Source organism: Doryrhamphus excisus, linkage group LG16 (assembly GCF_037039965.1).
Source record: "Doryrhamphus excisus strain RoL-2023G ecotype Guam linkage group LG16, RoL_Dexc_Guam_v1.1, whole genome shotgun sequence".
Classification (NCBI taxonomy): Eukaryota; Metazoa; Chordata; class Actinopteri; order Syngnathiformes; family Syngnathidae; genus Doryrhamphus; species Doryrhamphus excisus.
The window spans coordinates 55,937-83,474 of record NC_136372.1 but is presented as its reverse complement, the minus strand read 5'-3'; the positions used below and the strand labels follow the sequence as shown (position 1 = coordinate 83,474).

The following is a 27,538-nucleotide window of genomic DNA, read 5'->3' as shown; positions in this document are numbered from 1 at the left end:
ATGACCAAATAGCATGATCTTAGTTTGACTTGGTTTCAGGGATCCAACCCTCAATCTTTTTAGTATCGTTAATTCCTCTGTGATTTTATTTGATTTGTTCTTGTGTGCTATCACCAGAGCAGAATGCGTTTGTGTCGTCCATAAATAGTACTAGTTTGAAGTCTTTTGTGACTTGACACAAAACTGGGGTACGCTGCACGATATATTTCAACTTATAGATGTATATCCTCCTTTAGTCACATACTGCCTCCTGTCCGCCAAGTAGCTTGTAACCCATGTCAGGGCAAATATCCGATACCAGACCTTAACTCTTGCTATAATCGGATGGTCATCCGGATTCGAAGTCAGCGCTGGTAGCGTCCAGCATAGTGAGAACCTGTGCTACAGAAAATGGATGGCTGCCACCTTGTACGTCTAATATTGTCCTTCTCTTCTAGGACAAGAACCAGATACAGGAGGAGACGGATCAAAACCAGCCGGGCGGACGCCACCTTGGGCGGAGAGAGAAAGGGCTTGCTGTACAGTCCCGTGAGCGTGAATATTCCAAGGAAGACCATGGACTCCTTCATGTAGAGTGGCCTATCAAAGACCAAGCCGTAAGTTCAATTTTATCTTTGGAAATAGCAGCAATGGTTTTCCAAGCGGTGCATTACCGAGACCACACAAATGCTGCAAAGCAAAAGTGTCTTCGCAAGTGTCTTCAGCCTCTGGCCAGGAAGAATGTCTGATCTAGACCTGGATTAGCTTCAAAGAAGTCCAGACCGGGACTGGGACTATTTGAATCCAGTGTGGTTTCATCCCGACACAAGGTGCTAACATGTTTCCAGCCATCACATTCCTGACATACGTCAAGCATCACACACCTCGTTGCCGTGACAATGACACACCCACCCACTTCAGCTGACGAACACGCAATCTTCCACTGGAAATCACCACACAAATACTGTATATACTGCATATACTGCATATACACAGAAGTACAGGGCAGCATCCTTTCTTAGTGGAGACGGAGCAAAGCAACATATGAGAAGAAAAGCAAACGTCTGTCAGTCAAAGCTGACGTTTGCCTAAAGCATCAAGATAATGGCTCTGCTTTCATGGAGGACCAAGGAGACGCTGGAATCACAACATAAGAAGACCAACCAAAGTCTTCCATGGATAATGGATGACTCATCAATTGTCTGATTGATGGCTGCCTCTAATAGTCTCCATGTCATTGATGAGATCACTGTGGGTGTAATGTGTGGAAAACTGAGAGAAAAAAACAGGAGTTCATCCATTTAACGGCGACCCCGCAACGTTTTTGGTACATATTTTCATAATGCTATATCCTATTTGCAGTTTCAATGGCATCTATAGTGTTTTAATTTCATCTTTCTGTAATTGTTACTTCCAGATACATAGTCAGGCACTTCTGCTACTTCGTGCTGTTGCACAGTTACGCCACAGGGGGGCGCTGCGGCTCGGTTAGTTGGGAAGGCCCCACAGCAGTGAAGAAGAACAAACGGCTATTTGGGAAGACGACCGACTTGTTCCCGCTCTTTTCTGTGTTTCAGGTAAGGCAGACGCCATTTTTTTTAAAATCTCCGTATTTTAGTGGTGGCGAGATGAAGCCCCATGAGGCTTCCAACCGTTTCAGGCAAGTGGTTCGAGACGGCTTCATTGATGCTTCATGTGCACACGAAACCACCTGCTGGCCTTTCATACAATTACAGGCGGCTGGTTACTTACTACAAAACATTGTATAACCAAATGATTCAGCTACAAGGTGAGAGATAAAAATATACAGTGGACGGACGGACGGACGGACGGATGGATGGGTGATTCTTGACCCAACTGTGATACGTGCCAAGTAGGATTCAATATCCATAAGCCAAATACTAGAGCAGAGAGGTTATTGACATGTGGACACACGAGTCATGAGACCTTTATTGACGGGTGGACACGAGAGTCATATGATGTTCAGAGACCGATGTTCACGTGCATCATGCGGCCTTTGTTCACTCGTAGAGCCAGGCTTGGGCGCAGGGTGCGTAGTCCACCATCTCTTCAGCCTTGAACCACAAGTTGACCTCACGCTTGGCGTTGTCCAGCGTGTCACTGCCGTGAATGATGTTTCTGAAAGGGGGCGGGTCACGTGACCAAAAAGACATTGCATGGCGAGCCGGTTCGCGTCCACTAACGAGTCCTCACCTGCCGATGTCGATGCAGAGGTCTCCTCGGATGCTTCCGGGCTTGGAGTCGGCCGGGTTGGTCTCTCCCAGCATCATCCGTGCCAGCTTGACGATGCTCCGCCCCTCCCACACCTATATCGCCGCATGACATGGTCAGAGCAGCAAAACGTAAACAAAACTTGAGCAAAGCGGGCAGTTACCATGGCGAGGATGGGTCCGGACGACATGTACTTGCACAGACCAGCGTAGAAGGGCATGTCCTTCAGGTCCAGGTAGTGCGTCTTCATCTGCTCTTCTGATGCCTGGAACACAGACGACATGCCCCCTTTTGCCATCACCGCCACCGCTTGGGAAAGGTGCCGCCGTTGTCACGGTTACCTGCATGAACTTGGCAGCGACCAGTCTGAAGCCTCTCTGCTCAAAGCGCTTGATGATGTCGCCGCACAGACCTCTCTGGACGCCATCGGGCTTCACGGCGATGAAGGTGCGCTCCATGTTGGCGGTGGACGGGGCCTGCTGGTGGTATTCCATGATGACGAAGCGGTTTTAACCCGACACCCCCCCCCTCCATCCACCCACCCGCCACCCCCCGGTTGATGCTAACTTAAGCTTCAGCTGGTCGTGTATCATGTGACACAGGATGAGTGGCAGACGCCCGCCCTCACCCCCGCCACACACGCATAATGTAACAGATAGAAAGCAAGAATGTCATTATGAATGATCAACAGCAGCCGAGTTGGCATGAAAGTGCCCCCACCTCTCCGAGCTGACTGTCCATTGGGGCTTAAAAGACAAGAAGAAGTAGGAGAAGAAGAAAGAGAAGGAGGACTTACGTTGGCGGGGTCTCACTGAAGACTCGGCTCACATTGCAGTACCCACATATTTAAAGGCTGCTGGGGGGGGTCATGTGGTCAAGGTGACAAGAAGATCGCCTTAAACGGAGAGATGATAGTCACCATGGCAACAAAGGCCAAGCCTTCGTCAGCTGTCTGGCTCCGCCCCAATCAAAAATAAACAGGAAGTCTTTCCTAATAAGGATTGGAAAGCAGACCGGATTGGATCACTCCAGGGAATCAAGGACACCCAAACCACCCCTAGATCTACATACCATAGATCATCAACTTACACACGTACCTTCCATCTATATAGAATATCATCACATAGAGCAACTTATGGACTACATCGATATCATATAGACACAGAAAGGATAGAATGGCGGTGTCATCACATGGATCTCAATAGATCAGCTGACATGTAGATCTGGATAGGATAGAGAAACTGCCACATGTGGATGTATATATGTGAGCTGAGCTGACATGTAGAACTACATAGGATAGATCAGCTGACACCAGCCATGAAAGAGCTGCTGCTGCTGCATGTAGATCTAGATAGGATAGAGCCCCGTGTATCAGTCACATGCTCCAAGAGACATCTACATACCGTACCATAGATCGGGGCTATCAAACTCATGCCGGGGGGGGAACGGACACCACGGGGCTTCTTTCCAGCAGGTCACTAAAGCAGCTGCTTTCAATGATGAACCCCCCCCCCCCTTTGGTTTGGGGGAGGGTCTGTCAATGAAATCACCTGCTGGAGAAAACAGTGCTATATATATATATATATATATATATATATATTTGGAGGGGGGGCCAGGCTCAGGATTTTATTTTACTTTAAGCCCTGCATATCTGTATCTGTATACATTATGTTCCATACAGTATGTTCCATATATGTACATTATGCAGGGAAATGAAAGTTCTTATAAAAGGAAAAGTCATTCAATGGTACCTTCCAGGATGACATGAAGTACCTGAACTTGGAATTTAGGCTTAAAAAACAGGTTGGCTTTCCAGCGGTAGCACCCACATGGATCTACAGCGATGGGAAGGAAAGCGGCGGATCGGTGAACCGGAGCATAGCGACGCGTGCTGGAAGTGTGGCGCTAAGGGCCCGGGTGGCTGATGGTGTGGCAGAGAGGCTCCAGGAAGTGGCAGATATAGTGAGGATTGGCCAAGTCGGAAGCACCAGGCTGCACATCAGATGGGAAGCAAGATGGAGAATGCCTGAAGGAATCCTTCCTGAAACTATCAGAGCATGGAGTCTCCCAACGAAGTGTCCAATGAAAGAAGGCCTGTCTGCAAAGCCGGCCAAGGACAGGAGCCATAGGATGCTGGCGGGCCAAACCATCACATGCTATTGCGTAAACACCCATATGGGACATCTGATGAGCTTTTTTCTGTTCAGGTTGCTGACATTGTGGTTTCATTGGAAACAAACATGGGACGCACTCGGTACGGATTACAGTTCACAAGTTCAAATGATTTCCAAGTAGGCGGAGACTTGCTTGCTCGCTTCTTACTTTATCTGGAAAGTCGTGCTGGCTGCACATCCTGTTCTTCTGCTGCACCGTGTCGGGATAAAAGATGACATTCACCAAACAACAAATCTCTTCTTCATATCCCTTGCGTAAGATGTTTGGGAGAACCGGTCCAGGACATTGGCTCATCCACAGGAAGTCTGCTTATCAAAAAGGCCATTCAGCCATAACGAGCAGCGCCGCCAAGTCCGTGTCCATCCAGTATCAAGGGAATATTGTGTGGAATCTACTTGAAAGCAGCGCATGGACTGCAGTTCTTGGAACGTTCCCATGGTAACGACATTCTTCAACAACAATGAACAGCCACAAATCGACTCTCTTAAGGGTGGGAGAGAAAGGAAGAAACAAGTCAATCTGCAACACATGCAGTGGACACGCATCAAACCCTCCACTCAAGCCATGAGACCAAAAATGACACTTTTTCAATTTTGGGGACGTGAAAAGGAGCAGCTGAAGCTTGTACCTTCACAGCCGTGAGTATAATCCTGATCCCCAACCACTGACCTGACCCTGACACCAACCTCCTGATCCTGATCCCTGACCTTGACGTCAACCTCCTGATCCTGATCCCTGACCCTGACACCAACCTCCTGATCCCTGACCCTGACACCAACCTCCTGATCCTGATCCCTGACCCTGACGTCAACCGCCTGATCCTGATCCCTGACCCTGACACCAACCTCCTGATCCTGATCCCTGACCCTGACGTCAACCTCCTGATCCTGATCCCTGACCCTGACACCAAGATCCTGATCCCTGACCCTGACACCAACCTCCTGATCCTGATCCCTGACCTTGACACCAACCTCCTGATCCTGATCCCTGACCCTGACGTCAACCTCCTGATCCTGATCCCTGACCCTGACGTCAACCTCCTGATCCTGATCCCTGACCCTGACACCAACCTCCTGATCCTGATCCCTGACCCTGACACCAACCTCCTGATCCTGATCCCTGACCCTGACACCAACCTCCTGATCCTGATCCCTGACCCTGACGTCAACCGCCTGATCCTGATCCCTGACCCTGACACAACCTCCTGATCTTGATCCCTAATCCCTGACCCTGACACCAACCTCCTAATCCCTAATCCCAAACCCTAACCCTAAAGAATACAAGCCTAATGCTTGTGAAGCGTCTTGATGTCTACAAATATCTACAAGTCTACAAATATTTCATATGCTTGCATATCAATATGTCTTTGCATGAGTACTACTCTTTGTACATCATGTATTTGTATGAGTACTGTACTAGTATTGTAAGCAAGTCCTTGAGTGGAAAAGCACAGGATGCTGAAATGGCCATAAAGGGCTGATGAAGCAGTGAATGCAACTATGAAGTGCGTACTGTACGTGCGTAATCCAGTCTTTATGGTAGTACACGTGGAAATCATGGATTTGATTCCTTTTGTTCATGACATTTGGTTTTCATGCTCGAATTTCATCAAAAGCATCAATCCCAAACTTCTTTCATGATGACTCCATGGAAAGCAAAGCAGCGTGTCCGCCACCACTCCTGGGAAGTTGAAGTTGCCGTAGTACTGTTGGCAATGTCCAGTAGGTGGCACTAGTACACGTGACCAAGCCTTGGGTGTTTTTGTACACAAATGGTACACAGCCTTGGGTGTTTTTGTACACAAATAGTACACAGCCTTGGGTGTTTTTGTACACAAATAGTACACAGCCTTGGGTGTTTTTGTACACAAATGGTACACAGCCTTGGGTGTTTTTGTACACAAATGGTACACAGCCTTGGGTGAAAATGAGCTTGTATTTGCACACAGGACCAAGTCCCCAAGCAGCAGTGGTCATGCAGGAATGCAGAACGCCAGGACCGGACCACTGCTGCCCCCTCTTGGTACGGATGTCTTCCGACACTTTACCGCAGTGTCGCTGGAGGAAATCCAGCAACGGCTTGGAGCGAAGGAAAAGAAAGGGAGAGGAGAAGATGACAAGATGGAGGTAGGATGAGAGCAATCCACACGCATGGGGTGAAGCTGTAGAGATGATGCGCCGGCATTGGACCGGCAGCTTTGTGAGGGCGGTGCGGTGGTGCAGTGGTTAGCACGAATGCAACACAGTCAGGAGACGGAGGGTTGTCCCCGTGCTCGTGCAGCCTTTCACAGGCCTATAGTGGATACACAGCTGGGGTAGGTTCCAGCTCAGATGATCATACACGGCATGCATAGTCCACGGTGTACACCGCTACACATTTACACGCCAGCTACGTGGCTAATGCTAAGTTGTCATGGGCATCGTCCCTGAGTCTTGATTGGCAGCTTAATCGTCCTGCAATCTGCCGTCTGATTGGCTAGCCGTCTGATTGACAGGTGACACAAGAGCAAGGGAACTCAGCAGGTGACTTGGAGAGCGGGAAGCCCCTCCCACCCATCTATGGAGACCCACCCCCTGAGTTTGTCAACACCCCGATAGAGGATCTGGATCCCTTCTACCGATCCCAGAAGGTCTGTCAGTCCTCCTAAGAGCTGTCTGCTTCCTGCTTCACCTATTGATGGCTCAGCACGTCCCTGCAGACCTTCCTCGTGCTCGGCAGAGGAAGGACCATCTACAGGTTCAATGCCGACCCCGCTTGCTGCCTGCTCGGTCCTTTCAACCCCCTGAGGACATCTGCCATCAAGATCCTCCTTCACTCATATCCTTTCTATGAACCCTAGCATCCTTCTCTACCTGCCTCTTCTTCTTCTCCTGCAAATCCACAGCATCCATCTCTACCTGCTTGTCTTCTTCAACAAATCCAACATTCTTTGGTGTCTTCATCCTGCTGACCGTCTTATGCAACTGTGCGTTGATGACAATGAGGAGGCCTCCAGCATGGAGCAAGCCTGTCCTGTGAGTCTTCCAACATCTTGTGGATGGTGTAGATCAGGGGTCGGGAACCTTTTTGGCTAAGAGAGCCATGAAGGCCAGATATTTTAAAATGTGTGTCTGTGAGAGCCATATACATTTTTTAAACATTGAATGCAATAAAATGTGTGCATTTTTATGTAAGACCAACAGTTTTAGATATAATGGGCTCTAATTACGTAGACCAGGCACACTACCCCACGCCAATGGGGTGTGGCCAGCACACTTTCGTGAGCAGCGCAGTGTCTAATAATAAATCAAATACTTGTTGCCATTCATGCAACTTCTGCTGCTGCATAGTTTTGCACTGTACTCAGTATATTTCATTCTTTTGGCCATCTTTGCCAGAAGGCTTGGTTCTGCAGCTTTAGCTAGGTGACTATTTGACTAAAGGAGAGAAGTTTATATTTACATGTTGACATCTCAATGACCGAGGTAGACTACCGCATTATCCAGTAATAATCGAGTTTTGGTGTTTGACCTGGAAAATATCAGGAAAGATGGATATGGTCGGCCGTATTGCAGTAGAAAATAGATGGACGAATTAAAATGCATAAAAAAGTTGTTGATTTTTAATACTATTTTTAACAGTCATTTCTGTGATGTTTACTTTAAAATGTTAGCAAAAATACATTTTTATTGTGGTAAGAAATGCTTGAGAGCCAGATACAGTCATCAAAAGAGCCCTACCTGGCTCCTGAGCCATAGGTTCCCTACCTCTGGTGTAGATGGTGTAGATGGTGTAGATGGTGTAGATGAAGGTCAGGAGTTGAGCCAAATCAACAAATAATCCAAATAGCTTTTTATCCACAAATCTATGGGCCATGCTGGGCCATGCTGGGCCATGCTGGGCCATGCTGGGCTGGACTCCAAGGCCAGCAGAACGCTGCGTCTTCATTCCACTTTAGTTTGGTGGCAGTCAGCCCGTAGATCTGAGAAAGGGGGGGTCGGGTGCGGGTGGTTGCTGTGTGATTATTCTGTCAACCGGGTGGAGGGAGTAAGAATCAAACTGCCAACCTTCTGCTTTCTGTATGACCTGCTGTACCTCCTGAGCCACTGTGCCCCCACGCAGCGTGACCTCTTGGTGTCCCTCCCCCAGCTCAGCCTGCCAGCAGAAGCGCTGCAGCCACCCGGTGGCGTAGTGAGGAGCGCAGACTTGGGGTTGAGAGCGGGACGTTGGGGGCCGCTGACGTGATCTTCTGTGTTGTTGAACAGATTCGGCATTGTTGCCATCTACGCTTTGGAAGTGCTCCTCAAAGTTGTGGCTCGAGGTTTGTGTGTGGGCCGCTTCACCTTCCTGAGAAATCCATGGAACTGGTTGGACGTGATGGTCATCATCACCGCGTAAAGCACTTGCATCCATCTTCTCACGCACCCTGGTGGACACACGGCCCTAAGACAGCCTCCTCTTTTGCAGATACCTGACAGCCATGGTGGATTCAGCAAACCTTTCTGTACTCAGAGTTCTTCCAGCACTGAAGATCATCCTGTTGATGCCTGGTGTGTGTGTGTGTGTGTGTGTGTGTATGTGTGTGCGTGCGTGTGTGTGTGTGTGTGAGAGCCCCAGTGTAAGCTGTACCGTGTTGTCAGGTTTGAGGGCAACAATTGGAGCGCTTGTCCAGTCCCTGAAGAGCCTGTGCAGCGTGGCCATCCTGACCCTCCTGGTCCTCAGTGGCTTTGCTCTGGTGGCATTGCATCTCTTCATGGGGACGTTGAGGCAAAAATGCGTCCTGATGCCCGGTGTGTCATTCACAAACCTCTCAGCAGATGACAACCTCACCAGCGACTTTGACTTCCAGCAGCACATCAACAATAAAGGTGTGGTCATCATCGTGTATATTTACAGTGGAACGCTTTGTACGCTGCCTTGCTCATGGGAAAGAGCAAACACTATGCCAACCAAGCTAACAAAGCATCCATGCCTTCCCACCAGGGAAGCCTTTCATCGTCTTTATTGTGTGTCATGTGATGAGGAGTTCAGGTGCTCTGCTTATTTTGGAGACCTTTGCTAAAGGAGAGGAGGATGATTCCAGGAGGCCAAGGTTCCCAGGTGGCACAGGTAGCAGGGGAAGCTTTAAGAGCCAAGTGGAGTGTTTCATCCCAGGAAGGAAGTGTGTAATGCTGAGTAAGCAAGACTTTGCAAGGCAGTAGAAGCAAAGAGCGTGAAGGTCAAGCTTCTGTCATTCATGAATTTGACGTGTTTTGGGGAAACCAGCATGACCAGGTGTGTAGGGAGGTGTGGTATTAGTTCCTGGGGGGGAAAGGGTCTTGGTTTTGGTCTGACCTTTGGGAGTGGATCGACGATGACGCCATTGTTCCCTTCCTGTTTGTCTCTTATTTTCCAGTCTTGCCTTCATCAGCGCCCACGCTGCCTTTTGTTTGCTTCCTGTCGTCCTTTCTCCTTCTTTCCTTCTTCCCAATCCGGTGGAAGATGGTAGAGGGGAAACACAGGAAGTGAAGAAAGTGGCTGTAAAGAGTGGCGATGTGGAGTATGTTCAAAGGGCTCTCCGTGACACGGTGTCCCACGTGGAACGGAGCATGTGTGAAACATGTTGAAAGGATAGCGGCCATGTTCCAAAAGGCCGCCCGCCACTGATGCTGATGACTTGCCTAAGTGTGTGCTGGCTTTGGTCACATGGTCTTTCTGTGTCCCACAGCCAACCATTACTATCCGCCTGCAAGCCGGGACCCTCTACTGTGTGGAAACGCTTCCGATGCCGGGTAGGTATGTCACACACCGTGTGCGCTCAGGTCCAGCCAGGCCTTCTCTGCTGGCCTAAGGGCTGAGCTACGTTTCTTCATTCAGCCCAAGTATTTCTTCCATGAAATTGTATCGTCATCCATTCAGCGCTTCCACTGACAGATGCTGAAATGCGATTGGCTAAACACGTCCACCATCCACATGGAATGCTGGAAGCAGTGCGGCCAACATGGGTGCTACTGAAGGAATACATGAAGATCATTTCATGGACCAAATATGAGGATTGAAGTTTGAAATGTCACCGGGAGCCTCTGGCAGTGGTCAGGCCAGCAGAGAAGGCCTAGCTGGCTCTGACTGCACAGCATGCTTGCACACGCTAATATGCTACGTAGTCATTGACCGGTGCGGTCTTGCTGACGTTCAGGTTGTGTCCAGAGGGTTATGTCTGTTTGAAGACAGGAAGCAACCCACACTTTGGCTACACCAGCTTCGATTCCTTCGGTTGGGCTTTCCTGACCGTGTTCAGACTGACGACTCTGGACTTCTGGGAGAACTTGATGGAACTGGTCGGTGCTGGGGTCCCACGGTTGTGATCTCGCTCCACACAGCAGCTCACTGGGTTGTCTCTGCAGACTCTGAGAGCAGATGGTAAAAGCTATGCCGTCTTCTTCGTGGTGGTCATATTGGTCTCCTATCACCTGGTGGCCCTTATTGTGGCGGTGATGGCCATGGCGTACGCCGAGCAGAGGCAGATGCACCAAGATGGCCTGATTGACAGGCAGCAGGTAATTTGACACGGCAGCTTTATTTTGTAGGGAATGCTTCAGAGCGGGGGGATTCTCACCCCATTTCAGTTTTTGCCAAGGCAACAGTGTGTGCTTTTATTGTGAAGGGGATCTGTGCTGTATGACTAGAAGTTGCAGTGTAAAACAGGAGCGACACATCTGCACCACACAGACTAGCCACATAGCGCCTGCATGCAAACCGCAAAGCATGCTAGGTCGCCTCATGCTAGCCATCTCCCACTTGAAGTAAAAAGGAGGGGGGAGAGGCGAGAATCACTCTCTTGGAGCCACAACTGACACGTGTGTTTGTGTGTTTTTTGTGTGTGTGTAGGCTGGCAGTGTGTACCTCTCTGAGAAGCATCAGGCATCAGCAGATGAAAAAAGTCCAAATGTCGAGCAAACAGTTAAGGAAGGTAAAGATGACAGACACGTTATACACCGTCATGGCAGACATGTTATACACCGTTTTACACCGTCATGGCAGACACATTGTACACCGTTTTACACCGTCATGGCAGACACGTTATACACCGTTTTACACCGTGATGGCAGACACGTTATACACCGTTTTACACCGTGATGGCAGACACGTTATACACCGTCATGACGAGTTCGTTATACTCCGTCATGGCAGACACGTTATACACCGTGATGACAGACACGTTCTACACCGTGATACACCTTGTGGCGCATCAATGTGACGATGTAAGTAGAAAGATGGCGTCTCCCCAGGATGGAGGGGCAGCAAGGACGAAGGAAGGAAGCTAAGCTTGCATAGGAGCTGCCGTGGATCCTGTCATTCCTGTCATTCATCCTGCGATTTGCTTTGGAACGCACACGGAAGGAAAAGCGAGCTAGTACTTTAGTATGCGGTCCACGGAAGTAGTACCAGTAGTTCCAGTAAGTGTTCCGGTATTTGTTGTCTTTTCAGAGCCAGGATCACGTCCGCCACGCTGCGACTCATTCACCCAGGTCTGTCTCAAGTGGAACTGTTGTGGTTGTTGGCGGCAGTGCAAGCTGCGTCTCCAGCGTTTCGTCACAGACCCGTTCTTTGACCTGGGCATCACCGTGTGCGTCATCCTGAACACCATCTTCATGGCCATGGAGCACTATCCCATGACGTACCGCTTTTATGACATGCTAAGTCAGGCGTACCTGGTAATTCCTCCGAAACGTCCTCTATCTTCTTTCTTTGCTTTTGGTCCATCACATGCAGAGCTTCTCTCTTTTTATCACAACCTTCCCATGTGTCCGTGCTTGGGACCACTCGGGACATCTCCAGTTAAAACCTGGCGTTCGAACCCTCTTGGTGGGCCTGTTCTCTCTTCATACTCGGCACAATGATGGCCGTATGAAGCAAGGAAAGTCAAAAGTGACGGGAAAATAGACATTGTAGGAGTGGAGTGGCTCTGCATGTTGGGGGGGGGGGGCGCTTGATTCATTGACTTGAAAGCAAGTCAACACCAACGTCAACACCAACGTCAACACCAACGTCAACACCAACGTCAACACCAACGTCAACACCAACGTCAACACCAACGTCAACACCAATCAAGTGAAGCTGGATGCTACAGCTAGCTGCTGTGCTAACGTGCCGTGCTGGTGTGCGCTTTGTCACAGCAACAGAAACGGTGCCTAGCAACGGTGCCTAGCAACGGCGCATTCAAACGGAATGAAAAATTCCAACAAGGTGGAATAGTAGAAGATGTTTAGTTAGTTGACGTGTTTCGCGTACGTGCGTAGAAGGTCCCACTTCCATCCCAAAAGCGAAATGCTGGTGAGCCGGGCCACGCGATGACTTGTCGCTCTCATCTTTCTCAGGTCTTCACGGCCATTTTTACAGCCGAGGTGGTCATCAAGCTTCTGGCGATGGGTCCGTACTTCTACTTCCAGGTCAGTTGTGCTACTTTGTCTCCCAACACCAGCAGGACGTCTTCCTTCATCAGCATGCTTGCAGGTGGGCTGGAACGTCTTTGACAGCATCATCGTGACCTTCAATCTGCTGGAGTTGCTGCTGGATTGGCGTCTTGCAGGGCTGTTCCGAGTGGTTAGTGGTGGTCCTCAGTGGCAGTCAGTGAGCAGCCTCATCTTACCCCATTGTTCCTTCTCCGCCCAGATGAGAATCTTTAAGCTGGCCAAGTCCTGGCCCACCTTCCACAGACTGCTGAAGACCACTGGGACGTCTCTGCTGGCTTTGAGACACTTCATTCTTCTTCTCGCCTTTGTGGTCTTCACCTTCTCTGCGCTTGGAATGCATCTGTTTGGAGACGACTACAACGACCACGTGTGTCGCATTTCAGATGACTGCACGCTTCCTCGCTGGCACATGAGCGATTTCTTCCACACCTTCCTCCTGGTCTTCAGAGTGATTTGTGGAGAGTGGGTGGAGACCTTGTGGGATTGCATGGAGGTGGCGGGTCAGACCCGGTGCCTGATCATCTACGTGATGTTGCTGCTCGTTGGAAAAGTGCTGGTGAGTCGTCACCCTTGGCGAGAGATTAACCGCTGAAATGTGGCTCATCTTTTCATGTGAAAGCCAAATGTTTTCAGCCATTGACCCCACTATCTCAACGTTACCTTTTATCCAGGTCCTTCAGGGCTTTGTTAGACCTGCTAGCCTTGTGGATTTGCTGATCATCCTGGCTTTCCAAACTCCATGCAGGTCTTGAATCTCTTCCTGGCCTTTTTGATAAGATCGTCCAATAGCCGTGACGAGGAAGGAGCTGACAATCTGCACATTGCTCTCAACCGGATTATCGGGGCTGTCATCTGGACAAAGGCCCGGGTCCTGGGACACCTACGGTCGGAGAAAAGGGAGCACATTTCTCTAAATCCTCCAGGTACCGGCCACGCCCACGTTCACTTCCTCCCCCTCACTTCAGCAAATAACAGAATGTCTTTATCATCCTTAGAATTTAGCAATGATGACGTGGCCCACAAGGAGTTCTTAGCGCTTACCTTTGCAAACCCGGAAGAACCACGCTCACAGGTCAAGTCTCTCAGACGCTTTACCAACTACTAGTGGCATTTACAGTTCACCCATTTCCATCTGGAAAGGCAACTACACTGCAGCACACACATCATCTAGCCCATCATTAGCACTGACTCCACGATCCACTACAGGAGGATATAACATAGGACATCATCATCTAGCCCATCATTAGCACTAACTAATGATCCACTACAGGAGGATATAACATAGGACATCATCATCTAGCCCATCATTAGCACTAACTAATGATCCACTACAGGAGGATATAACATAGGACATCATCATCTAGCCCATCATTAGCACTAACTAATGATCCACTACAGGAGGATATAACATAGGACATCATCATCTAGCCCATCATTAGCACTAACTAATGATCCACTACAGGAGGATATAACATAGGACATCATCATCTAGCCCATCATTAGCACTAACTAATGATCCACTACAGGAGGATATAACATAGGACATCATCATCTAGCCCATCATTAGCACTAACTAATGATCCACTACAGGAGGATATAACATAGGACATCATCATCTAGCCCATCATTAGCACTAACTAATGATCCACTACAGGAGGATATAACATAGGACATCATCATCTAGCCCATCATTAGCACTGACTAATGATCCACTACAGGAGGATATAACATAGGACATCATCATCTAGCCCATCATTAGCACTAACTAATGATCCACTACAGGAGGATATAACATAGGACATCATCATCTAGCCCATCATTAGCACTAACTAATGATCCACTACAGGAGGATATAACATAGGACATCATCATCATCTGCGTTCCGTATGTGGGAACCTGTAGTCGGGTTGCAGGAGCTTCCAACCTATGAATGAAAGAGGCTAGAAGATGGTCATTTCCCAGTGCTGCTCCCAAACATCTGATGAAGGAAAAGACACGGAACAAAAGGACAGACATTAAGAAAGACCGTCTTCTCTGCTGTCTTCACAGCGTGACGAGGCGTCCCAGCAGAAAGGAGCCGAGGTCCCGGGTGGTGACGACGATGATGATGATGATGGCGAGTGCACAGGTGCTTATATGAAGACGCGTATGAGGAGTTGCAAGAAAAGACGTGATGACGGATGCCTGTCTTTCAGATAAGAAGACATCTCAGGGTGGAAGAAGAATCTGCCTGAACTTGAGACTAGCGTGTGCGTGCCTGCTTGAAAAGAAATCCTTTCAAGGCTTCATCACGTTCATGATCCTGCTGAGCAGCGCAGCTCTGGTAAGCAGACGGCAGTCCAAGCTCCTCCCCTTTCATACGATCCCCACTTTGGCACACGGGCATGTCCAGGTCTTTGAAGACATCTACTTGGAGACGCGGTTGCTGACCATGACCATTCTGGAGTATGCAGAGAAGGTGTTCACCTGCATGTTTGTGCTGGAGCTCCTTCTGAGGTGGTCTGCTGGTGGATTTAAGAAGTTCTTCACCGATCCCTGGTGCTGGCTGGATTTCCTCGTTATTGGTGTAAGCATCGTGACCTCCATGTACGAACCCCTACCTCATGTTCTCACATCCTTGATGACCGTACGGAGTGTCCTCCATCAGTTGGGGGGGGGGGGTAGAGACCTCCAAGCGCTCAGATACTACACTACCTATAAAGATACTAGAGTATCTGGTCATGGTGGTATTTATGCAGTATACAGTAGCTGGTATAAACTGCTGCTGTTCCATGAACCAGTTCCATGAACCAGTTCCATGAAGCTTCATACTGGTTCATGGAACCAAGAACCAGTAGACAAGGTGAAGGTTTGTGTCCTCCAGACGTTTCCGCTGCTCCTGACTGCCAACGCCATGGGCTTCTCACCACCGGGAGCCATCAAGTCTCTTCGACCTCTGAGGGTTTTGTGTCGCTTTGAAGGAATGAAGGTAAGCGCCACCTGAATCAGCACGGCAGTCAGACACCCTAACCCGTCCACTGTGGTCCTCTTGTCCTCAGGTGGCCCTGAGAACTCTCTTGAGGGTGGTCCCGTCCTGCTTGGACGTGCTGATCGCTTGTGTGACTTTCTGGTTGTTCTTCGCCATCGTAGGAGTCCATTTATTTGCCGGAAAGTTTTATTACTGCTTGAACGCCACGGACGGACAGATGTTTGACAGATCGCACGTCAGGAACAAGACCGAGTGTCTCATGCTGGTCCAGGAAAACTTCACTGAAGTCCGCTGGACCAATCACAAGCTCAACTTTGACCACGTGGCCATAGCCTACCCCGCTCTTCTGCAAGTGGTCAGTCTCATCTCCGCTTCACCGTGTACTACACTACATACTGTATTCTATGTACTACTACCTGTAGACTTACACTACCACAACCATGGAAGTTGCGTGATATGAAACTCATCTGAGCTGTTGTTGTTATCATCATCATCATCATCATCATCTGTCCAAACAAATGCACCGTGGATACATATACATACATATACATGTGCATATAAGGTACACATAACGTCTATAGACAGTGCATATAACATGCACAAATACTGTATAGGGTAGATACATACAAGGTGGAGGAAGTAGTGCAGGTAAGGAATACTACCAAATGAAGGTAATTGACTAACCGCATTCCTTCCTTGCTAATTGGCTAAGACTAATGGATGTACTAGTAGAGCTATATTCCATAGATTATGTATATACTACAGATGTACCCCATGTATTCTTTACGTGAATAGTACACATACAGTATGTGTACTTCCAACAACAAGTAGTGTATGTAAGAAATATTGTTTACAGAGTAACTTGTATTTTGTTATCAATTTGTTTTGTGTTAGGCAACAATGAAAGGATGGCTGGACTTGATGTACGCAGCCATGGACATCACAGAGGTCAGATACTACACACACTACACCCACACCACTAAATACCAGGAGCCATACTGTACACCCACACCACTAAATACCAGGAGCCATACTGTACACCCACACCACTAAATACCAGGAGCCATACTGTACACCCACACCACTAAATACCAGGAGCCATACTGTACACCCACACCACTAAATACCAGGAGCCATACTGTACACCCACACCACTAAATACCAGGAGCCATACTGTACACCCACACCACTAAATACCAGGAGCCATACTGTACACCCAGACCACTAAATACCAGGAGCCATACTGTACACCCAGACCACTAAATACCAGGAGCCATACTGTACACCCAGACCACTAAATACCAGGAGCCATACTGTACACCCACACCACTAAATACCAGGAGCCATACTGTACACCCACACCAGTAAATACCAGGAGCCATACTGTACACCCACACCAGTAAATACCAGGAGCCATACTGTATACCCACACCACTAAATACCAGGAGCCATACTGTATACCCACACCACTAAATACCAGGAGCCATACTGTACACCCACACCAGTAAATACCAGGAGCCATACTGTACACCCACGCCAGTAAATACCAGGAGCCATACTGTACACCCACGCCAGTAAATACCAGGAGCCATACTGTACACCCACGCCAGTAAATACCAGGAGCCATACTGTACACCCACGCCAGTAAATACCAGGAGCCATACTGTACACCCACGCCAGTAAATACCAGGAGCCATACTGTACACCCACGCCAGTAAATACCAGGAGCCATACTGTACACCCACGCCAGTAAATACCAGGAGCCATACTGTACACCCACGCCAGTAAATACCAGGAGCCATACTGTACACCCACGCCAGTAAATACCAGGAGCCATACTGTACACCCACGCCAGTAAATACCAGGAGCCATACTGTACACCCACGCCAGTAAATACCAGGAGCCATACTGTACACCCACGCCAGTAAATACCAGGAGCCATACTGTACACCCACACCAGTAAATACCAGGAGCCATACTGTACACCCACACCAGTAAATACCAGGAGCCATACTGTACACCCACACCAGTAAATACCAGGAGCCATACTGTACACCCACACCAGTAAATACCAGGAGCCATACTGTACACCCACACCAGTAAATACCAGGAGCCATACTGTACACCCACACCAGTAAATACCAGGAGCCATACTGTACTGTATTTCACAGTGACCCCGTGTGCGTGTGCCCAGATGGAGTCGCAGCCAGAGTACGAGAGGAGTGTGTACATGTCCCTCTACTTTGTGGTCTTCATCATCTGCGGATCCTTGACTTTAGCCTTCCTGGTTGGCGCCATCATGGATCCCCTGAAGCAGCAGCATTCCAAGGTAGGTTTACACACACGGACATGAGGAAGTAGAGTGGCCATTTGATGGAGAGTTCTTGTTTTGCGGGTTTAGTTGGGAGGATGTGGAGTTTTCCTGACGCCGGAGCAGACCAAGTACTACCAGGCCATGAAGGCAGGAACCCACAGGAGGCCCGAGAGCCGTGTTCCCCGTCCAAAGGTGCGTCCGTGTCCTTGCTGGTGTGTGAAGGAGGTGGTGTTGATCTCGTGGTGTTCCATCAGAACAAACTTCAGGCTCTGATCTTTGACCTGGTGACCACGCCCTCCTTTGAAGTCTCCGTCTTGGTGGTCATTTGCCTCCAAGTGGTCGCCTTGATGGTGGAGACGGATGACCAAAGCATGGAAAAGGAATTTGTTCTCTACTGGATCAACTTTGCCTGCGTGCTCTTCTTCGCAGCGGAGTTTGTCCTGAAGCTGGCAGGCCTGCGCCGGCACTACTTTTCATCCGGATGGAACATCTTCGACTTTGTCATCCTCATCCTGTCTGTCCTGGGTGGGTCCCGAGATGCCGGACATCTGGCTATCATGATCTATATCCCGTCAATAAGCCCCTTCCCAACGCGCCACAAACCAGCACTCTAATCTCCATCCTCCTCTCTGCAATATTCTCAAATATTGTAACTATGATGTAGTCTTCAACCACAGCATCTACCTACCTAGCTACTTACTTGTCTACAGGAAGGCTGAGCTAGCTAGCTCGTACCCCCCCCGGGTACGAGTGCAGTACCAGTGTTGGAGTGTAGGCGGAGTCAGTGAGGAGAGGATGAAAGGAATGAATCCATCTATTTCTCAGCGTGAAGTCCAAGTGGCGTGGGGGCGCGAGGGCCTAGCCATCATATTTTGTTCCCAAATTGTCGGTGCCCCCTGGAGGCCACGTGCAGCACGTAGCAGGAATCTAAGCTAACGTCCCGTTTTGTTCTTCAGGCATGTTCCTGGCAGACCTCATTGAAAAGTATTTCATCTCACCGACACTCTTCAGGGTGATTCGCTTGATTCGTATTGGTCGACTGCCTCGTCTCATCCGGGGAGCCCGTGGCGTACGCAGACTGCTGTTGGCCTCCATGATGTCACTTCCTGCCCTTTTTAACTTGGCGCTCCTCCTCCTCCTCCTCATGTTCACATTCGCCATCTTTGGCATGAACAGCTTTGCTCACGTTAGGAAAGGAGCCATGATCAATGACGTGTTCAACTTTGAAACCTTTGGGAACAGCATGATCTGCCTGCTGACCGTCACCACGCTTGCCGGATGGGACGGTCTCCTCGACCCCATCATGGACACCCCCCCGGACTGCCACCCGCAAGCTGAAAACCCTGGAACGCACATGATGGGAGACTGTGCTAGCCCACTAGTGGGCGTGATCTTCTTCAGCTCCTACATCGCCCTGTCCTTCCTGCTGTTGGTCAACATGTGTATCGTCATCGTGATGGAGAACTTCGACATCGCCGCCGAGGAGAGCGCCCGTGAGGTCTGCAAGATGGACCTGGAGAAGTTTGGAGAAACCTGGGAGAGGTTTGACCCGCAAGCGTCACAGTCCATCCACTACAGGTGAGGTCCGTCCATCCCGGCTGACTGAATCCTGCCTTGTTCCGACCGCCGTGCCGGTGTGGCGTCATCTGTCCCACGCCGACCTCCTAGCGCTCCGTCTCTCAACCAACTGCTGCACCGCTTTCTCATTCACCTCTCTGCTGCTTGACTCGCGCTATAGCCTCGCGTACACGCTGTACTACACATGTTGTACTACACGTACTGTATGGAGACATACTTACGTAAATATATCCAGACTTATGGACATATGTACAATATCAGATAGGATATTATCACATACTACTGTGTTAATTGGCCCTGTACCCTAGAAAGCGCCCATGAATGATACGGGAAAAGGCCAAATTGATACTGTGTCAAAGCCCAGGGCAGTGATATTGATAAACTATAGAGTTTAACCATGTCAGTATCAGCCCCTGTAGCTGTCCACTCAGAGCGCGCTGCTCTGGTATCGTGCCCGTGAAACAACCAATCAGAGAACAGCGCACAAGCGTTTGTTTTGCTGCCGTCTGTGTTCTGTCAACATGTCAGCGGTTGACACTCCCGGCGAAAGACAAATAGGGAAAATAGCAAACAGAATATTAGAAATGGAACGTTTTATCACCATTAATGAGGAGGACACTCTTGAAATGATGGAAAAAACTAAAAATGCAAATACAAGTCGGAAAACCAAGGGCGACTGCAACTGCAAGAACGAACGAAGACTGGTAGAAAGTATTCCCCCGCCTGAGTTAGACAAATACGTGTCTGTGTTTATTGTAACGTCGTTGCCGACGCTATGGAAAGGACACGACTGTGATGGCTAACAAGCTTTTATTACACAACAATACTGGCTACTGTCGGCCGTAACCACGCCGTTGCAACCACCGCCAGCAACGCAACAGTGCTTCCTCAACACGACACGCCCCCACCCCTGGTGCATTCACAGTCACGCGGAACAGTCAGACACTCAAGAGCACAACATGTCAACATGAACACGTCAGGGTCGCTACATTATTTTATCAATCAGAAAAGAAAATGGGGATGAATACCAGCCTGATTCTCTCAAATCTAAATTCAACTCTCTGGCACGTTACATGACGGAAAAACCAAAGTACGTGATAATAAGCTCATGATTAAATAGTATGTGATAATAAGATCATCACATGGTTTGTCTGGTATCAGGCCCAGTATCATGCCCCTGCGTGCTAGAATCAGGGTTGATCAGGGTCTCGGGCTGATACTGACACTTGGGGGCATGATACCTGGCCTGATACCAGACAAACCATGTGATAACCTCTAAATATCAGGTGGGATATATATAATATCAGATAGGATATATATAATATCAGATAGGATATATATAATATCAGATAGGATATATATAATATCAGATAGGATATATATAATATCAGATAGGATAATATCAGATAGGATGTATATAATATCAGATAGGATAATATCAGATAGGATGTATATAATATCAGTGGACGTACGTATCTGTCATCTATCATCTATCAGCTATCGGTTCTTCTGACCGAGTCCGTCCGTTAGCGATGATGGCAGCTCACGTGGGTCTCGTGCTTCACAGCCAGCTGTCGGATTTCTGCGATGCTCTGCCAGATCCGTTGAGGATTCCCAAACCAAACCGGATCAAACTGGTCAGCATGGACCTGCCTCTGCTCGCCGGAGACCAGATTGACCGTGCTGACGTCCTGCAGGCTCTGGCTGCTCAGGTGGGGACAGGTCAGGGTGGCTTTGACACGGCCCGCTCCAAATCCTCCGTGTGTGCAGGTGCTGGAAGACCCGGGAGAGGCGGACCACCTAAAAGCCAAAACGGAGGGAAAGTTGGTGGCCCGCATTCCATCCAAGGTCAAGGTCAAGTCTACCCTCTTGTGTGCTCGGACGCTCGGACGTGCGCTTGTTTGACGTTTGAGCTTACCACCCTCACAGCTGGGATGTCCTGAACGGGTCAGCAGCACTTTGACGAGGAAACGGGAAGACGTGGCTGCCGGCGTAATCCAGAGAGCGTACAGGAGACACACAGTCAAAATGGCCGCCACGCCAGGAGAAAAGATGATGGATGAAGCAGACGTTCTTGCCTCACGTGCGCTGAGATGAAGGCACAAGGAGAAGACCTCATCAGGTTAGCATCTGCTCAGTCCCGTCCCGGTCCACTTTGCAGAGCGCTGACATGGAGGCCGCCCTCTGATTGCAGGATTCTTCTCCTCCTCCTCATCTGGAGAGCAGCAGGTGGAACTTCTGGAAGCTTTTCTTCTGTCAACTACTTGATTAACTCCCTTCCACTACGACATTCTTCATGTAACACGTTGAACCTTCCAAACCGTATACGCACCTATAATCGCATAGCAACCAATAAAAGATCTTCATTTTTACGCCAATGACTGTTTGTCAAGTGATTGACAGCTCCGGTCATCATGGTAAGTCCATCCCTCAAGGATGTTGAAGCTACAACAATTGGGTCAACTGCCGGCTCCCTTAGCTCTGCTTCATGCATCTTCACCAAGGAGGCAACAAAGTGATGGAAAGCCAAGGATTCTCCGCTTGGAGTTAGCATGTTCTCCCCGTGCATGCGTGGCTTTTCTCCGGGTACTCCGCTTTCCTCCCCCATCCCAAAAACATGTTAGCATGTTAGCTTTCTTGGCCACTCCAAATGGTCCATAGGTATGAATGTGGCTGGGAATGCTGGGATTGGCTGGCCACCAGTCCAGGGTGGACCCCGCCTCCCCAAGACGGCTGGGATAGGCTCCGGCATAAGTGTGGATGAGCGGCATAGAAAATGGATGGAAAGCCAAGGTTACCTTCACGCCTGCAGTGTCCTGTTGATCACAGCCCACCGTCACCACGGAGACCAAAGGACGACACTGCCGGTTGACACGACCACGTCACATGGCTGTGAATATTGAAACGACGTGAAGGTCACAGCGATTAGTTCACAAAGCCAAACAAGCGTCTGCAACCAGATACTTCCTGTGTGGACACTGAGCTCGGTGACCAGCATCAACATTCAGCAGCTCTTTGACGTAGAAGAGCAAAATATCCAAAGAACGCTTTGGGTCCTCATCACCAGTCAGCAGCTCAAAAAACACAAATACTTCATTTCCACCAACGGACGACACGCAACTCACCATGGCAACGACAACACAACACCTGAAGTGGCCTCTTTGGAACACACAACTCACTCTCCCTTCCCACATGACATTGGCGAGTGTCGTTAGCATTCTATTACTCTCATTGGTGTTAGCATAGTGTCGTTAGCGTGCCATTACTCAGTCATTAGTGTTAGCATGTTATCATTAGCATGCCATTCCATTCCGCTCCCCTCCGTGTATCAGTGGTGTGCGACGATGTGTCTGTCGCTACATGGTTCCAGCTCGTGTCAGTCTGGGGCGGCGGTTTTTCAACCCAGGTCTTCCGGATGTCCGACATGCTAACCACTCGTTCACCGTGCGGCCGATACTCTTTCAATCCAACACGATTGTCATCACAGTGAACAACACTGGAATGACACCTGAACCACACTGTTGTTCCGGTGTCATCCTCGTGTTGTTCGAGTGTCATCCTCGTGTTGTTCGAGTGTCATCCTCGTGTTGTTCGAGTGTCATCCTCGTGTTGTTCGAGTGTCATCCTCGTGTTGTTCCGGTGTCATCCTCGTGTTGTTCGGGTGTCATCCTCGTGTTGTTCGGGTGTCATCCTCGTGTTGTTCGAGTGTCATCCTCGTGTTGTTCCGGTGTCATCCTCGTGTTGTTCGAGTGTCATCCTCGTGTTGTTCGAGTGTCATCCTCGTGTTGTTCCGGTGTCATCCTCGTGTTGTTCCGGTGTCATCCTCGTGTTGTTCGAGTGTCATCCTCGTGTTGTTCCGGTGTCATCCTCGTGTTGTTCGAGTGTCATCCTCGTGTTGTTCGAGTGTCATCCTCGTGTTGTTCCGGTGTCATCCTCGTGTTGTTCCGGTGTCATCCTCGTGTTGTTCGAGTGTCATCCTCGTGTTGTTCCGGTGTCATCCTCGTGTTGTTCGGGTGTCATCCTCGTGTTGTTCGAGTGTCATCCTCGTGTTGTTCCGGTGTCATCCTCGTGTTGTTCGAGTGTCATCCTAGTGTTGTTCGAGTGTCATCCTCGTGTTGTTCCGGTGTCATCCTCGTGTTGTTCCGGTGTCATCCTAGTGTTGTTCCGGTGTCATCCTAGTGTTGTTCGAGTGTCATCCTCGTGTTGTTCGAGTGTCATCCTCGTGTTGTTCGAGTGTCATCCTCGTGTTGTTCCGGTGTCATCCTCGTGTTGTTCGAGTGTCATCCTAGTGTTGTTCCGGTGTCATCCTAGTGTTGTTCCGGTGTCATCCTAGTGTTGTTCCGGTGTCATCCTAGTGTTGTTCGAGTGTCATCCTCGTGTTGTTCGAGTGTCATCCTCGTGTTGTTCGAGTGTCATCCTCGTGTTGTTCCGGTGTCATCCTAGTGTTGTTCCGGTGTCATCCTAGTGTTGTTCCGGTGTCATCCTAGTGTTGTTCCGGTGTCATCCTCGTGTTGTTCGGGTGTCATCCTCGTGTTGTTCGAGTGTCATCCTCGTGTTGTTCGAGTGTCATCCTCGTGTTGTTCGAGTGTCATCCTCGTGTTGTTCGAGTGTCATCCTCGTGTTGTTCGAGTGTCATCCTCGTGTTGTTCGAGTGTCATCCTTGTGTTGTTCGAGTGTCATCCTCGTGTTGTTCGAGTGTCATCCTCGTGTTGTTTGAGTGTCATCCTCGTGTTGTTCGAGTGTCATCCTCGTGTTGTTCGAGTGTCATCCTCGTGTTGTTCGAGTGTCATCCTCGTGTTGTTCGAGTGTCATCCTTGTGTTGTTCGAGTGTCATCCTCGTGTTGTTCGAGTGTCATCCTCGTGTTGTTCGGGTGTCATCCTTGTGTTGTTTGAGTGTCATCCTAGGGGTCATCCTAGCGTTGCTCAGGTGTCATTCTAGTGTCAGGACTGACTGGCCTCACTATGTGGCTCAAGGAGTTGTGGCAGAAGAAGCAGTGATGAACCTGCAACCTTGCGTCCACTGGAGAAGCGTGTCGCCTTGCCAGTGTGAGTCAACCAGGTGTTTGTGTTGAGGGCTGTTTTCATTCCTGACCAATTAACATGTATAGCAGTTGGTCTCCCAAAACATTGAATCATTGAAGTTCCTTTGCCATGTCATTCCCAAAACACTTTTCCTCATGAAATCATCACTCCTTTCCGGTCATCCCTGTAAAAAGGTGTGTGATGTCAAACGCTAAGGTAACCAAGGTGAAAGCCTGAATGTCGTGGTGGACGTGTTGGGTTCATGTTTCTGCTTCATACATTTAATCATCGTTTGACGACTATAAAGCTAAGACGTGATGTGCTGGATCACAAGAACCTCAGCGTCAGCCATGGACACAGGTAAGATGGTCTTCCTTTTCATGGAATTCAATGGACCAGTGGATGTGAACGTCCAGGATGAAGACCTTTCCATCCAGCGGAATGAGCTCTCTTCTGTTGCAGTTATTCTCTTCCTGTCGTTGGCGTCTCTGGCCAGCGTCTCCTCTCAGCCGATTGCGGACAGCCAGCGTCTCTTCTCCATCGCCGTGAGCCGAGTGCAGCATCTCCACCTACTGGCCCAGAGACTCTTCTCAGACTTTGTGAGTTACCCATCCGTGTGTTTGTCCACAGCCATCTTGCCCTTCAACTTGTCATGGTTTTCATGTTGTTGCTATTTCATAGGAGACTTCTCTGCAGATGGAGGAACAGCGTCAACTCAATAAAATCTTCCTGCAGGATTTCTGCAACTCGGATTACATCGTCAGTCCCATCGACAAGCACGAAACCCAACGAAGCTCGGTCATTCTACGTGATTATTGTCACTGTCAACTTCTCCTCTACTGCTGGGCCAACCTGCCTTCCCATCCCCATCCCCATCCCCAGCCCCAGCCCCAGCCCCAGCCCCAGCCCCAGGGTTTGGGAAGCCATGTGGCTCCAAACAAGCCTCACCGCATGATGACCTTACAAACACATTCTACCTTTCCTGACATTCCTAAATCCGACCAACACTCTTTTCAGGAATACACAAAGCTAAACGGTGAAAGATGACAAATACTCTTGATTTGATGTACTCTAGGTCCTGAAGCTGCTGTCCATCTCCTATCGATTGGTGGAATCCTGGGAATTTCCCAGCCGTTCCCTCTCTGGTGGTTCTGCTCCCAGAAACCAGATATCTTCAAAACTTTCAGAACTGAAGATGGGAATCCTCCTGCTGATCAGGGTGAACACACACACACACACTCGCACGCACAGATCCGGTTAGAGCAGCTAACCGGATCACCAGCTGGTTGATTGCCATCAGCCAGGCAATCTTTGGAAGATGAAATCTTTGATCACGTCAGTGCCCCCCCACCCCACCCCACCTCCCACCCCAGCAAGCAGCAAGCGTGATGTAACGTGCACCTCCAAATTGATGGTCGCGTTTGCCAGCATCTTTTTACAGACTTTTCTACTCAATGAAAAATCTCATGGGGTGAGAGACCAGGGATCTTGGACCACTGACTCAGGGGCATGGACTTGAATGAGTAATCAGCTGTTCCTTCAGGCCAATCAGGATGGAGCTGAGATGTTGGCTGACAGCTCCGCCCTCCAGCTGGCGCCGTATGGGAACTATTACCAAAGCGTCGGAGATGATGAGTCGCTGAGACGAACGTATGAACTGCTGGCATGTTTCAAGAAGGACATGCACAAGGTGGCTGTCTAGTAGAACGTGGCACCGATGAAGTACCAAGCACGTACACTCAAGTATGTATGTGTATATCTGCAGGTGGAGACTTACCTGACGGTGGCTAAATGTCGACTCTCGCCAGAGGCCAACTGTACCCTGTAGCCGTGGCTTCTCAAGCTAGCATGTTAGCATCAGTACCAGCCTTTGTTGTTCACTTGTTTCTTTTTCCTGAAGCCAGCATGATGATGTCACCTGTCAGCTGTTCAAATAAAGTTATTTGCTGTGTGATCGGCTGTGCCTTGTGGGATTGATGTCAGGTAGAGAAGCGCTCCATGCGGGTACTCGCGCCCTGCTATCCTCCAGCAGGACACCTTACCCACCTTCTCTCCACTCTCACTTCCGCTGGTGTACGATAAATATATAGAGATGGATGGATGCTGCAGAAACTACTTTTCTCCACGGGTCCAAGTGGGGGGGTTAGTCAGTATTACTGTAGTACACTGCTGATAGGACTTCATGTCCATTGGCATGTATGACACTATAGTATTATGTATGACACTATAGTATTGGCATGTATGACACTATAGTATTATGTATGACACTATAGTATTGGCATGTATGACACTATAGTATTATGTATGACACTATAGTATTGGCATGTATGACACTCTCGTATTATGTATGACACTATAGTATTGGCATGTATGACACTCTCGTATTATGTATGACACTATAGTAAGCAATGAGTACACACACAAGCCACTACAGTACTTGAAGTCTTTTGGAGAGTTTTGTCTTATGTTAGGTGTTAGCATTAGTATGTCTGTGGAGTATTGAAGTGGTGACAGGCTGCGCTAAGATGGGATCTTTGTCAGGCCTTCCTGTGCCGTCATGTGATGCTTTGTTGTCTGTGGCTTTTATCTTCTGCCTTTGTCTTTCATCTTTAAACGTCAGTGTTGCTTCAGGTGGGCGGAGCTACTGGATGTGCACAGCTGCCGCCCATCATTGTCATCATCATCCTTTTAGGCTGACCTGTGGGTGACAATGGGTTTGTCACTCTCGGCTGGATCCCGGGAGTGATGTTCTGCCGTCATGCCTGCCTCTTTGCTATCCAGCCGCTGGTCATGCTCCATGCCGTCCCGTCTAGCCTTTGGGCCTGCAGCTTTTTGTAT

At 49.2% G+C, this 27,538-nt stretch overlaps 3 protein-coding genes across 9 annotated transcripts; 2 read left to right on the top strand and 1 right to left on the bottom strand.

The window, feature by feature from the left end:
* Window positions 1-207: 207 nt before the first annotated feature.
* Window positions 208-22,050, top strand: scn4ab (sodium channel, voltage-gated, type IV, alpha, b). 7 transcript variants are annotated; one of them, XM_078797212.1, is made up of 32 exons: window positions 208-596; window positions 1,397-1,556; window positions 6,335-6,512; window positions 6,881-7,015; window positions 7,085-7,205; window positions 7,313-7,400; window positions 8,631-8,759; window positions 8,833-8,915; window positions 9,006-9,233; window positions 10,073-10,136; window positions 10,541-10,682; window positions 10,749-10,901; window positions 11,233-11,314; window positions 11,833-12,059; window positions 12,723-12,794; window positions 12,859-13,374; window positions 13,564-13,741; window positions 13,814-13,890; window positions 14,868-14,946; window positions 15,014-15,141; window positions 15,211-15,384; window positions 15,682-15,786; window positions 15,857-16,141; window positions 16,681-16,734; window positions 17,981-18,115; window positions 18,188-18,292; window positions 18,355-18,625; window positions 19,057-19,678; window positions 21,246-21,390; window positions 21,449-21,532; window positions 21,608-21,800; window positions 21,873-22,050. In XM_078797212.1, the coding sequence occupies exons 3-31, from the start codon at window positions 6,369-6,371 to the stop codon at window positions 21,773-21,775; spliced, it is 4,794 nt and encodes a 1,597-aa protein (XP_078653338.1). In that variant the 5' UTR covers window positions 208-596; window positions 1,397-1,556; window positions 6,335-6,368; the 3' UTR covers window positions 21,776-21,800; window positions 21,873-22,050. The 7 variants fall into 7 exon arrangements, with proteins under 7 accessions (XP_078653338.1, XP_078653339.1, XP_078653335.1 ...); XM_078797211.1 differs by lacking the exons at window positions 208-596; window positions 1,397-1,556 and adding an exon at window positions 4,579-5,024 and having other exon boundaries at window positions 12,859-12,948; window positions 13,018-13,374; XM_078797213.1 differs by lacking the exon at window positions 1,397-1,556 and having other exon boundaries at window positions 499-596.
* LOC131102725 (nucleoside diphosphate kinase B-like) lies at window positions 1,912-3,095 on the bottom strand. The gene is made up of 5 exons (XM_058048218.2): window positions 3,008-3,095; window positions 2,553-2,687; window positions 2,375-2,476; window positions 2,194-2,306; window positions 1,912-2,118 (listed from the first exon to the last, which is right to left on the bottom strand). The coding sequence occupies exons 2-5, from the start codon at window positions 2,667-2,669 to the stop codon at window positions 2,001-2,003; spliced, it is 450 nt and encodes a 149-aa protein (XP_057904201.1). The 5' UTR covers window positions 2,670-2,687; window positions 3,008-3,095; the 3' UTR covers window positions 1,912-2,000.
* Window positions 22,051-24,595: 2,545 nt separating the features above from the next.
* gh1 (growth hormone 1) lies at window positions 24,596-26,654 on the top strand. Its single transcript, XM_058049753.2, has 6 exons — window positions 24,596-25,060; window positions 25,163-25,299; window positions 25,382-25,498; window positions 25,776-25,919; window positions 26,244-26,390; window positions 26,466-26,654. Exons 1-6 carry the CDS (start codon window positions 25,018-25,020, stop codon window positions 26,526-26,528), a joined length of 651 nt encoding a protein of 216 aa, XP_057905736.1. The 5' UTR covers window positions 24,596-25,017; the 3' UTR covers window positions 26,529-26,654.
* The last annotated feature ends 884 nt before the right edge of the window (window positions 26,655-27,538 follow it).

Coding starts and splice junctions, on each gene's coding strand:
- LOC131102725 (XM_058048218.2), bottom strand. CDS start 2,669: ATGGAGCGCACCTTCATCGCCGTGAAGCCCGATGGCGTCCAGAGAGGT. Junction 2,477..2,552: donor TCGCTGCCAAGTTCATGCAG/GTAACCGTGACA, acceptor TCTGTGTTCCAG/GCATCAGAAGAGCAGATGAA. Junction 2,307..2,374: donor CCGGACCCATCCTCGCCATG/GTAACTGCCCGC, acceptor GCGGCGATATAG/GTGTGGGAGGGGCGGAGCAT.
- scn4ab (XM_078797209.1), top strand. CDS start 4,795: ATGGACTGCAGTTCTTGGAACGTTCCCATGGTAACGACATTCTTCAAC. Junction 8,760..8,832: donor GTGATGGTCATCATCACCGC/GTAAAGCACTTG, acceptor CCTCTTTTGCAG/ATACCTGACAGCCATGGTGG. Junction 21,533..21,607: donor GCATTCCATCCAAGGTCAAG/GTCAAGTCTACC, acceptor CCACCCTCACAG/CTGGGATGTCCTGAACGGGT.
- gh1 (XM_058049753.2), top strand. CDS start 25,018: ATGTGCTGGATCACAAGAACCTCAGCGTCAGCCATGGACACAG. Junction 25,499..25,775: donor ACGAAACCCAACGAAGCTCG/GTCATTCTACGT, acceptor GATGTACTCTAG/GTCCTGAAGCTGCTGTCCAT. Junction 25,920..26,243: donor GAATCCTCCTGCTGATCAGG/GTGAACACACAC, acceptor CTGTTCCTTCAG/GCCAATCAGGATGGAGCTGA.